The sequence below is a fragment of the Propithecus coquereli genome, unplaced genomic scaffold (genome assembly GCF_000956105.1).
Source record: "Propithecus coquereli isolate 6110/MARCELLA unplaced genomic scaffold, Pcoq_1.0 Scaffold11, whole genome shotgun sequence".
NCBI classification, from domain to species: Eukaryota; Metazoa; Chordata; class Mammalia; order Primates; family Indriidae; genus Propithecus; species Propithecus coquereli.
Window position 1 is genome coordinate 3410038 of NW_012134969.1, and position 13232 is coordinate 3423269.

Sequence of the window (13232 nt, forward strand, 5' to 3'; positions counted from 1 at the left end):
CCGTAGTCCCAGCTACTCATGAGGCTGAGGCAGGAGGATTGCTTGAGCCCAGGAGTTTGAGGTTGCTGTGAGCTATGATGATGCCACTGCACTCTATGGGAGTGACAGAGTGAGACTCTGTCTCAAAACAACAATAACAACAACAAAACCCAGGAATGCCTATGCATCTACTATTTGGCATAAAGATAGAATATAACTAGCATTTTTGAAGCCCTTGGAGTGCCCCTTCCTGATCACATCTCTGTCCCCCCTAGATTTAACTTTCCTAGAATTTTGTGTTTTTTTCCTTACTTGACTTTAAAATTTTACCATGTATGTATTTATCCTTCCCAAGATCATAAAGATATTTTCCTGTGTTTTCTCTAAAAGTTTTAAGGTTTTGTTTTTCATATTTAAGTCCTTAACCTATCAGGAATTTATTTTTGTGAATGGCATGAGGCAGGACCAATGTTCACCCTTTTTTCACATAGACAGCTAATTGTCCAAATACAACTAACTTTGCCCACTGTAATACTATCATAAAACATAGTTCTATATATGCATGCATGTGTTTCTGGGCACTATATTCTGTTGCAATGTACATTTTTCTACCCCTAAGTATAAAATCTTAGTTATTGAGATTTTATATTAATAATAAGCCTTGAAATTTAATAGGGAGAATATCTCTGCTTGGCTCTTCTTTGGGGATGTGTTTGTTACTGTTTGCCCTTGCATTTCCATAAAAATGTATGACTTGCATTTGCTCTGCATCCTTGTCAGTACTTGGTATACTCATGTGCTTTTTATAATATTTTAGCCATTCTAATAGGCATGCTGTAATATCTCATCATGGTTTTAATTTGCATTTCTCCAATGACTAATGATGTTGAATATCTTTTTATGTACTTACCTGCCATCCCTGTATCCTCTTTGGTGAAGTATTTGCTCAAGTCTTTTGCTCATTTATTTTTCACATTTACCTTTAATTTTATTTCTATATCTACCTAAATACATTGAAAAGTATGAGTTCACACAAATATATCCAATTCTAATCCAATGACTATAGGATTCATTCTAGTTTTTTTCCTTCTAGTATCTGTAACACCCTTCTCCAATAGTTAGAAACCTGTTTTCACTATTCTTAATACATTATTTCATTATCCTTTTTTTTAAATTTAAAAATATGAAGGGGGTACAAAAATTTTTGGCTACATGGATCACTTTTGTAATGTGCTTGGGTCATGACTATAGGTGTGCCCATCACCCAGACAGAGTTCATTATACCCATTAGGTAGGTTTTTGCCCCTTCCCTCCTCCCTCCTCTTCCCTGCTTGATTTCCACCAAGTTTTACTTCCCTCTGTACACATGTGTGCACATCGGTTAGTTCCAATTTAATAGAGAGTATACGTGGTGTTTGTTTTCCATTCTTTAGATACTTCACTTAGGATAACAGTCTCCAGTTCCATCCAAATTGTTGCATTAATTTATCATTTTTTTATGGCTGAGTAATACTCCATGGTATACATATACCACATTTTGTTAATCTACTCATGAATTGATGGGCACTTGGGTCAATTCTACATCTTTGTAATTTTGAATTATGCTGCAATATACATTTGAGTGCAGGTGTCTTTTTGACAGAAAGACTTCTTTTCCTTTGGGTAGATAGCCAATAGTGGGATTGATGGATCAAATGGTAGGTCTACTTTTATTAACAGTTCTTTGAAAAATCTCCATACTGTTTTCCATAGAGGTTGTACTAATTTGCCGTCCCAGCAACAGTGTGTAAGTGTTCCTTTCTCTCTGTATTCATGCCAGCATCTATTGCTTTTGGACTTTTTAATAAAAGCCATTCTAACAGGGATAAGCTGATATCTCATTGTGGTTTTGATTTGCATTTCCCTGATGATTTGTGATGTTGAGCATTTTTTCACGTTTATTGGCTATTTGCCTATCTTCTTTTGAAAAGCTTCTGTTCATGTCTTTTTCCCACTTTTTTATGGAGTTGTTTGTTTTTTTCTTGCTGATACGTTTGAGTTCTTGTAGATTCTGGTTATTAGTCCTTTATCAGATGTATGGCTCATAAATATTTTCTCCCATTCTGTAGGTTGTCTATTTGCTCTGTAACTTGTTTCCTTAGCCATGCAGAAGCTTTTTAGTTTAATCAAATTACATTTATTTATTTTTATGGTTGCTGTGATTGCCATTGGGGTCTTATTCATAAATTCTTTGCCTAGGCCATTATCTACATTATCTACATTTTTCCTACATTTTCCTCTAGAATTCTTATGGTTTTGTGCTTTACATTTAAGTCTTTTATCCATCTTGAATTAATTTTTGTGAGGGGTGAAAGATAGGGGTCATGTTTCATTCTTACGCATGTGGCTATCCAATTTTCCCGGAGCCATTTATTGAATAGGACACAACAAAAAAGGAAAACTATAGACCAGTATCCCTTATGAATACAGATGTAAAAATCAATAAAATACTAGCAAACTGAATTCAGCAGCATATCAAAAAAAATAATCCACCAGGACCAGGTGGGCTTCATCCCAGGGATGCAGGGATGGTTCAACATACATAAATCAATAAATGTAATTCACCACATAAACATAAGCAAAAAAAAAAAAAAAAAAAAAAGACCATATTATTATCTCAATAGATGCAGAAAAAGCATTCGACAAAATTCAGCACTTTTCACGATAAAAACCCTCAACAAACTTGGCATAGAAGGAACATATCTCAAAATTATAAAAGCCATATATGACAAACCCATAGTCAACATCATGCTGAATGGGGAAAAATGGAAAACATTCTCCCTAAGAACTACACCAACACAAGGGTGCCCACTGTTACCACTACTATCCAACATAGTGCTAGAAGTCCTAGCCAGAACAATCAGGCAAGAGAAAGATTTAAGGTGTATCCAAATTGGGAAAGAGGAGGTCAAACTATTGCTCTTCACTGATGACACGATCTTGTACCTAGAAAACCCCAAAGACTTTACCAAGAGACACCTAGAATTGATAAATAAATTCAAAAAGTCTCAGGATACAAAATCAATGTACATAAATCAGTAGCATTTCTATATACCAATAACAGTCAAGCTGAGAGTCAAGTGAAAGACAACACCATTCACAATAGCAACAAAGAAAATAAAATACCTAGGAATACACTTAACCAAAGAAGTGAAAGATCTTTACAAGGAGAACTGCAAAACACTGAGGAAAGAAATCGCAGCAGACACAAACAAATGGAAAAACATATCATGGTCATGGATTTGCAGAATCAACATTGTTAAAATGTCCATATACCCAATGTGATTTACAGATTCAATGCAATCCCCTTCACAATATTAATGTCATACTTCACAGACCTAGAAAAAATAATTACATGCTTCATTTGGAACCAGAAAAGAGCCTGAATAGCCAAAGCAAACTTCGGCAAAAAGAACAAATCTGGAGGCATCACAGTACCAGACTTCAAAATATACTACAAGGCTACAGTAACCAAAACAGCATGGTATTTATACAAAAATAGAGACACTGACCAATGGAACAAAAAATACAGAACCCAGATATAAACCTACCTACCTACAGCCAAGTGATCTTTGACAAAACAGACAACAACATATACTGGGGAAAAGAATCTCTATTCATTATCTTTAATGTATTTCATTATCCTTAATCTATTTACTTCTTGCTCAAGTTCCTTATATATGATCCATCTCCCACCTCCACCACTAACTTTGCCCTCTGGGCAGATGCCTGTTTTCTCTGCTTGGGTTCTGATAATCCACACTGGGCTACACTCACATAGGGACAGCCTCCTCACCTTACTTGGGCTCCCACATCCCATGCCAGGCTGCCCCCTCACAGGGATGCCGCCTTCATCCTGCTTGGAACTTGATGCCCATCACCAATGGTCATCTCCTACTACACACACAAACACACACCATGGATGTCCTTATCATGTTTAGGCTCTGACTTCTGACACCTCACACTAGCCTACTGTTTGCTCATTTTAAAAACTGAGTTATTTGTTTTCTTACTGTTGAGTTTTAAGAATCTCCATATATTCTAGATACAAGTTCTTTGTTGTAAATGTGGTTTCCAAATATTTTCTTTCAGCCTGTAGATTGTCTTTTCATTCTCTTAACAGTGTCTTTTACAGAGCTCAAGTTTTTAATTTTGATGAAGTACAGTTTATCATTTTTTTCTTTATGTATCATGTCTATGACAGTAGTATGTTCAATGGAGGTGGTGACAGTGGGAATCCTTGTCTTATTCTTGGTAAGAAAAGGAATACTTTTAACATTTCATTATTGATGATGATATTTGCTATAGGTTTTTCATAGCTATTTGGTATTAGGTTAAGAAAGTTTTATAAGTTTATAATAATTTAGGTGCCACTGATAATTGTATAAAAAAGTTATATAAAAGATATGCATATCCCTTTGTTGATAGTTTTATAGAGAATCCAAAGAAATTCACATAAAAGCAGAAAGGCAGTGTGGTGTGGCAGAAAGGATGTGGGTGAGAGGGCTAGTCACACTTGAGATCAAATCCCATTACTTATAATCTTTGTGGCTGGAGAATATAACCCCTGTTTCTGTTTTTTCATCTGTTAAACCTCAAAGAATTGTTGTAAAAATTAACTATCATGTCTAAAAGGGTTTAGAATTGCACAAAGCCTGACTATTGTGTTGGGGCCCAAAAATATGATTGTTATCATAAAGGCTGAAAGGCTGCCTAGCTGACTCTAATCTTCCATTTAACAAATACTCATTGAATATCTTCTATGTGGTAGGTACCATACTAAGTAGCAGGGCTACAGCTTTTATTTTAACAAGGTCACTAGTCTTATAGGCTATAAAGGATTTCTATAGGGTTAACACAAACAGTGCCTTATACTCAGCTTTTCTAACCTTTTTATGGTAACATTTTATTTCTATACTAATTTCTTCAATCAGAAGGTGATTAGAAGATCAATTTTTAAAATAGTTCCACTTTCAGGAACAAAGTTACAATATTTTTACTACTCATAGCAGCAAGCATTGTAGAAAGCATATTAAATACTCTCTTTTATACAACCAGGGATGCTGTAGACACTGTATTCCAACAATGTTTCATTCTGAGTTGTATAATATGATAGCAAATGCTTTTTACTTGGTAATTAGAAAAAGATATGTCAAAGTCCTAAGGCACGTATTATCCACTGGGTTTTGGATTTCAAATGCCTTATATCCTGAAGGATCCACCATTCACTAATTACATTAAAATTTTGAGGCATATGAGATTGGTATACTATCAAGCAGAGCCCATATTTTTATCTTCAAATGATTCTATCATTCCACCTCAAAGTTACAAAGGCAATTATGAAAATGAAATGTTTAATCAAAACACATTGAGCTACATCTACGGTTATTAGAAGGCAACTTGGACCGAAATCACTTATATTTCATTTTCTCACATTTCCATCAGGGGTAGATGGTACTCAGTTTCATCTGAAGTCAATTACAAATAGCCTCTCCTTTATAGATAACAGTACATATTAGAAGAAGGGCCCATCCAAGAGAAAAATAAGTTGAGACCATTAGTGATTATAGTATAACACGAATGCTGTAAAGATATGATAACCAGAGCAAAACTCAATGGAAAGTGTCTTGATGTTCATGAGTGTTGAAAAACTTAGTCTACAGTAATGCCAACCCAACAAATTTAACATTAAAAAATTCTAGACGACTTGCTACTTTATTAGCCTATTGGCAAATTCCATGAGCACATATTAAGATGACATGATGATACAAAATCACCACCAGTAGGAGAAGCATTTAACTGTGTCACACAAACTCCCACATATGGAGAATACTCACTTCCCCTTACTAAGTTATATCATCATATTATATTTTAAAAGTTAATTTTTAAAAAATAATGAAATTATATAGGTGGAATATATTCTTTAATGACTGATTTGGAATGCAAACTTGATCTAGAATGTTTACCTGAAAATTATTATGTTTTTAATTACCCCTCAAACAAGGTCAATTTGAAGGAAAGAAGTATATATTCAAAAATTTATAGAATTGATGCTTACCATGAGATCTGGAAAACCAACAACTATTGTAGCGTAACTGTTGTCATCTGAGAGAATTCGGTTGGGAGAGGCAATCTTTTGTCCCACAGCTGAACTTAGATTTTCAGATGATAGTTGATCACTTGAAATTTTATGAGGTATGCTGAACTCTGTTTCTGAAAAGTGTCAGACAAACGTTAGACACTATATGCCCTTAAATTGCTCCAGAAATTAATTTTTTGCAAGATTTCATTCTCAATAACTCAAACAGAAAAGAACAAGATAAAAAAGAGAAAATACTTTAAATCACATTTATGGGATTTTGTTTGAGAAAACAATCAAGGCATCTTCCCAAAGTGGCTCCAAATATTTATGGAATTCAAAATTTGATTAGCAATAAATATTATCATTAATAGCTCCCTACAGAAAAGATGTGAAACTGACACAACCCAGTGTTGGCAATGGTATGTTGTAGATTTTTTCATAAAAACTACTTATTCCCCAAAACTGTGATGAATTAATCATTTCCTAATGGTCTGTGGAAAAAAGAAAAGATGCTATCCTAAATTAGACTTGAAACCTAAATGCATTTTATATTTATAAAAATTCTGATTTGTTAAAACAATTCGAGGACAGATATCAAAAAAGTGAGCTTCCTTATGATGATGTGAAAGATGGTAGATTCTTATTTACTATTTCTAGTGTAGTGACTAAGTTTTTTCTTTTGGTATAAACTTAATATAGGGTTATGCTATCCTTGAATGATGCTAGAAGACAGTATGTATACAAGCATGCACCCACACAGCACCCACAGAAATACAGAGAACATGGTATTTACCTTGTGTAACTCCAAACCCTGTGCTAGGCAGCTCCTCTTTCAACACATACAACTGGCAAACCCCACTGCCCTCAGATTCGATGTGTGCAGGCTTAGTTAAAAGATATTTCCTGTAAACATACAAAACTTGTAAGTGAAAAGTTTTTCTTTTTCTAGTAATGGAAAGGCTAGACTAAGAAAAATTAGATCTTCCCCAGACTCTTTTTTATAGTATGAGTATAATTTGCAGTTTCAGTTTCATCATGAATTAACAAAGAACTTCTCAACATTGTGTTAAAGAGCAGTGTACAATAACAATGCCGTAATAAATGTGAAACAAAAATCCAACACTTCCTATAGGAGGAAGGGCTGTTTAAAAAAAAAAAAAACCAACTCTAATGGGGCACACCCTTATTATCATGGAGCCCTCTCTTGATATGACTCTTTGATGAGCCAGCAGGGACCTCTGATTTGTGACCAGCTAAGGGACAGAAGCCCTTACCACTGTAGTATCCCTGATCTACTTACTTTTAAGATTTCTAAACTACAGATGTATAGCCAGGAATCCTTCTGCTTGTCAGCAGAGGGGCATAAGGCGCCTGTGCTTAGCTAGTGGATGTCATACATGAGGGAGGAGGACTCACAGTTGACTGTGCACTCTACGTGTGCCTAGTGCCACACACTGCCTTCCATCAAGGGTATGGTCTGATGGGGAGGCAACACGAACGTAACATAAACAAGAACACACAAGACAAAAAGAAAAAGAAACTTCTAAGGTATGAGTTCTGTGAAGTCATAAAAAGAAAACAGCTTTAGGACGAAGACTGGGGTTCTTCAAAAAGAGGATAAACTGAAAACCTACTTTGAAGTATCTCCAGTTTGGCAAGAATACAGTGAATTCTCAATGTGTTAAGAGGAAAAAGCCCAAATAAATATGAATTATACATAAAAGTCATTATTTTTTACTGTTAATTTCAATGTCATACTCTGAGAAGCGACATTTAATTTATTTTAATTTTCTCCCCCCCTTTCCTTCTTGTAACTCTCACCTGTAGAGATGCTGCCAAATACTGAAATTGTTAAAAGACAGATGCAAGGAAAACAGAACTGTATGAATGTTGGATAACTGACAAATGGGTTGAGCACACTCTATGAGATACTATACAGATCCACCCACTCACTGATTTATTTTGTTCTCCACCAGAAGCCACTTGTCCTCAGCTACGAGGAAAACTGTCTTGAGGTTGATGGGAAGTGAGATGGTGTGAGTTCTCCCTTCTAGAACATCCAGCACAGTCAGGCTGTTCCTGAAAAAGAAGAAAATTGTATTTGAAAGGAAATGGTGAGGATAATGGTTGAGTGACCATGACATAATCATTTCATGATATATTATACAACCCTAAAAAGAATGTTTTTAAGGGTAAGTAATAAGATAGAAAAATGTTAACTGAAAAAAATAGGCATACAAAATTCTAAACTATGTCAGGGTGTGCATAAGAAAAAATCATGAAAAGTGACCGCTCCCATGTTAGTAGTGGCCGTGTCATGGAATTGTGAGTGCTGCTAGCTTTTCTCATGTCTGTTTCCCAATATTCTGTAATGTGGGAAGAGTTACTTTTACACTAAAACATTTATAATTTGGTTATATTTGTTTTATAATAAACAAGTATAATTAAACAGGAAATAGAATGGACAAAATAAGAACTCTAGCTTAAATCTTCTACAATGAAGAGCTCACCCTTTTTCTTTGTAGAATACTAGCCAGTTTTTGTGCGAAAATTCTTTACACATTTTATAAGTTTCCTAAAGACAAAACAAAACAAAATATTCACATTAAATTTGTCAGATGCAGTCATGTCTCTCTTTAGTTGCTTCTCCTTAAAGTTCTTCAATGTGTAAAACATGTAATTCTGAAAGAAGCTGTTGGTCTACTCTTAGACTCTTATGCTAACATGGATTAAACTATATTTCAAAATTTACTGTGAACTATGTACTAAAACCTCTGCAGAAAAAGTTTTTTTAAAATAAGACCAAATACTGTTTAGAAATAAACATGTTATCTGGTGGTTATCCACGGAATTTATATTGCAACATAAACACATAGGAAATATTATACTTTGTTTTTTGGATTTGAATACATTTATGATATATAAAAAAAAAATCTCTTTTTTCAGGTCTTTTAAGACCTAAGTATGCTGGGCATACTACCCAAGGGCAGAGGATAAGCCTTGTTTTATATCCATTACCTTTTTCTGAATGGCAGAATAAATTCTCTTGGGTTGGCCTAGAGTGTTTATATACTAGCTTGGTTTAGATAATAAACCAAAACATTTATTTACCTAGTAGGGGAAATCAGGTATCATACTCATGGTTTTGTCACATAAATCCAAAATATAACTACGTAACTGGAAAACAGGTTAAATTGACTGCATGATTAGAAATTTATTATGAATATCATAATCAAATAGTTCTTAACATTCTATTATTGTTAGTTCAGTCCTGGCAAATCTTTATGTGAGTATGATGGACACAAAAATAAGCTACTTATATTTAATTACACATGTTTCTATATCTATGTCTTTGTATTACATTAATATCTACAAATGAATAATATTAATAAAAGCATTCTCTTGTGCATTATAGTAAACTGAAGGCACTAAAAGGATGGACAGGCACGCATCTTTCTGGTTAGAGAGCTAGAGAAACTCCTTAGCAATTTGCTGGACAAATTTGGTATTTCTTACAGCTTCCTCCTTGTTCCACCAGGAAGGTTTCTTAGATATAACCTCTTCTAAAGGAAGGACGAGACGACGAAGGGCCTGGCCAGTGGTATCTAACAACAGGATGACATTACTCTGAAAATAAAGAGAACAGTGAAAAGCTCAAGATTTGTTCCTTTTTTAGAAAAGCAGCAGACTCTTGGCAATCTGAGAGTGAAGGTTATAGTGATACACCAAAGTGAAGACAACAATATTGAAATGCTCAAGAGATATCACAAAGATACTAAATGATTTTCCTTAATATATGATTTAGAGTTTTAGGTGGTTTTATGAAAATATTTCTAATTATGTAATGCAGGAGGTGTTCTCTTTGAAGATTTTATCTTAAAACCATTTCCTTCTAAATATAAGCTAGCTGAACCATGATTCTGTTTTATTATATAATAACAAGGAAATTAAGAGGATTGATAATTTTCAAAAGTTCATTTATTTTTATCAAAATTACATTTAGAGGCCGGGCGCGGTGGCTCACACCTGTAATCCTAGCTCTCTGGGAGGCCGAGGCGGGCGGATTGTTTGAGCTCAGGAGTTCGAAATCAGCCTGAGCAAGAGCGAGACCCCGTCTCTACTAAAAATAGAAAGAAATTAATTGGACAACTAAAAATATATAGAAAAAAATTAGCTGGGCATGGTGGCGCATGCCTGTAGTCCCAGCTACTCGGGAGGCTGAGGCAGAAGGATTGCTTGAGCCCAGGAGTTTGAGGGTGCTGTGAGCTAGGATGACGCCACGGCACTCTAGCCCGGGCAACACAGTGAGACTCTGTCTCAAAAAAAAAAAAAAAAAATTATACTTAGAGAATGCTCTGTTGAAAGCTCTTTTACACTGTGTATAATCTCATTTATCCTTTTCATAAATCTAGGTTCAATTAAAAAAATAGGTACAAAATAGATATAAAGATGGGTTAGCAAGAAATATGAAGGACTCCATGAACCTAGGTAGTAACGAGTGTTTCTTCATCTGGAAATTTACTAAGCTTGAAGGTCTTTCATAACTGGTGCTGTAATAATGTACAAACAAGAGATTTCTTCAGCATTATTAATCACAGATATGCAATGAAGTAATCTCTCTGTGATTAGGAGCATTTTTTAAGAAAAGAAATAAACCGTAAGCATTGAAATACATGAACAGAAACACATGAAATAAGAACTTCAAACTGAGAAAGCCAGAAAAGATTAAATATTTTAAAGGGATACAAAGACGTTGGTTGTTTTAGTTAAAATATAAAGACGTTTGAAGATTAGATTACCAGGTTTGCAAAAAGGCACCTATAAGTTGTTTGTCAGGCCTCATTGTTAGGCAATTATCTTTCCTTTCTTTCTTGTTTTTGTTTTGTTTTGTTTTAAATTCGGGATTCCTCTAGTTATCCTAACCCTTATAAACTTTTCACTTCAAGAAGAACTTCCTTTGGGGAAATTAAAATCACAATGCACACAAAGAAGTAACACACCTTGAAAAATATAGAAAACAATCAAATATGAATTGTTCATTTATTCCATAATATATATCGAGCAGCTTATATTTAAAGCACAAAGGAGAATACAACAATGAATTAATCATGACCCTTGCCCTTTATTATGTAATCCAGTTAGAGAAATAAAAAGAAATTTAAAAAGATTAATGATTCATCTGCAAACATAGCACCTCATAGTGTGGTTTCAAATTTACTTTACGAGCTACTCTTGTTGAAGTGCTCAAGAATTAAAATAGTATTTGCGCAACATAGCTTTCTTCACACCATATATTCTGAATCTTGGCTATATTAAAAAATTTTACTAAGCATGTTGACAAAGCTTTAATTTTCCCACAAACATCACCCTTAGAATATATCATTCTGTATAATATGTAATTCTCCATTAAGAATGTGTGTTAGGAATATTCATTTAGAAATCAACATATAAGAAGTATTATTCTCTAGCACTTGAAAGTTTTGAAAATGGTATTGACATCTTAGAGTTTTCCTTCAGAAAACATGTAAGTTAAAAATTTACAAAGTCTCCTTTCTAGATTAAATCATTTATGAGTAAATACTTTTTAATGGAGGAAGTCCTTCTTGTCTGATAAATATGTACAACATTAACATGAATTCTTAGCACGTAAGCAATCTGGGATAATATTAACTTTGCTAAGCAAAAGAAAGTTCTAAAAATAATGTTTTATCCCCAAAAATGATTAGGCAGAAGAATAAGCAGTTGATTAAACAGATATGGTTAAGCAGAAAAATAAGTTAGTATAGTTTTCCATTTTCTTCCTTTTTAGGGTCTAATACTGATATGCTCATAACTTGGCATAAGTGAACTGAAAAACTGTATCTTACTAAGTGACAAAAAACATGTATAATACATTTCCAGCCATGGCTGTATTTAGAATTAGTTTTATAAGCAATTGGCAACATGAAGGAGTTCTGTTGCTCCATCCTTTTAATGTTAATGGTTTCCTTCTGTAAATGACTAATGATAGATTCTGAGTTTAAAAATAGAATTTTGCGTCACACATGAGTACATGTAACTGTGGTTTTGGCGCTCCTTTAAGGGGGGCAGGGAGGAGAAGCGAGTGAGCAATTTTATTATGTTTGTATTTGACTGGGAGAAAAGTAACCTCTGGATGACCTCAATGTCCCAAAGTCTGAAATTCTAAACTTTGTACAGATGTAATAAATAATCTCATGGAGGAGTGGGGGAAGGGGAGGGTCTTTATTTTTAGGCATAGCAAAGTTTCCCTTTCCTCACTTAAGATTTTATTTTAGCAAGGAATTTTTGAACAAGTTCTTAAACTAACTGGGGAAACGCATCTGCAGCAAAGCTTTATTTTAAAAAGACATGTAATAGGTGAATTCACGGAAGTATTTCTCTAATATTTTAGCTTCATTTTCAGTTAGAGCAGAATGAGGAAGAAGGAATTGATGGCAGTCTATTCATTTTTATTCCACTAGAATTGTTGTTAAATTTCACAGCTTTGTGTTGCTCATATGGAATTCAACAGATCTGATATCCTAACAGGGCCATATTATAAAATAGACAGCTAAGACATCCTTCTGGGAAAAGAGGAGGTAGTTCAGGAGACAGGTACAGTAGAAGTATCCAGATAAGCTATGCTTGTCTGCTCAGGCTGCTGAAGCAGCTTTCTGGAAAACTGTTCAGACTGTGGCCAAAGGAATAAGTAAGGTAGCATATAAGAACGCCAAGAGACAAGGTGCTGGCCATGGAAGTCAAGCACAGTTTTATAATGAAAAACATATTTTCTTTGATGAAAGTCATTGTAATCGAACACAGCATTAATCAGCAATGTTGCCAAATAATTGGATCTATTGAGAAAATAAAACACTTGCTGAGAATCTAAAAATCTGGTCCTTTTAAAGAATTTGTATATGGAGGAAGCAAACCCGTTCTCGAAAGGCGAAGGCTCCAGCGACCTCTCTTACCACCGTCATGGCAGTCCCAGGTTGCAACAAGGACAATGTTAGAGCAGGCTGTAAAAAATGTGGCTACCCTGGTCACCTGACTTTTGAATGCCGCAATTTTCTCCGAGTAGACCCCAAAAGGGACATAGTTTTGGATGTCAGCAGTACAAGCAGTGAAGATA

The 13232-nt window shown here is 34.6% G+C and overlaps 1 protein-coding gene across 1 annotated transcript in view; it reads right to left on the reverse strand.

Moving 5' to 3' along the window:
* The window catches only part of VWA8 (von Willebrand factor A domain containing 8), a 425342-nt gene that overhangs the window by 140279 nt on the left and 271831 nt on the right, over nucleotides 1-13232 (reverse strand). The window contains exons 27-31 of the mRNA XM_012648214.1: nucleotides 9617-9727; nucleotides 8611-8675; nucleotides 8054-8179; nucleotides 6894-7003; nucleotides 6077-6231 (exon numbers count right to left, since the gene is read on the reverse strand). Of these exons, the coding sequence (XP_012503668.1) occupies nucleotides 6077-6231; nucleotides 6894-7003; nucleotides 8054-8179; nucleotides 8611-8675; nucleotides 9617-9727 (567 nt within the window). The remainder of the gene's footprint in view (nucleotides 1-6076; nucleotides 6232-6893; nucleotides 7004-8053; nucleotides 8180-8610; nucleotides 8676-9616; nucleotides 9728-13232) is intronic.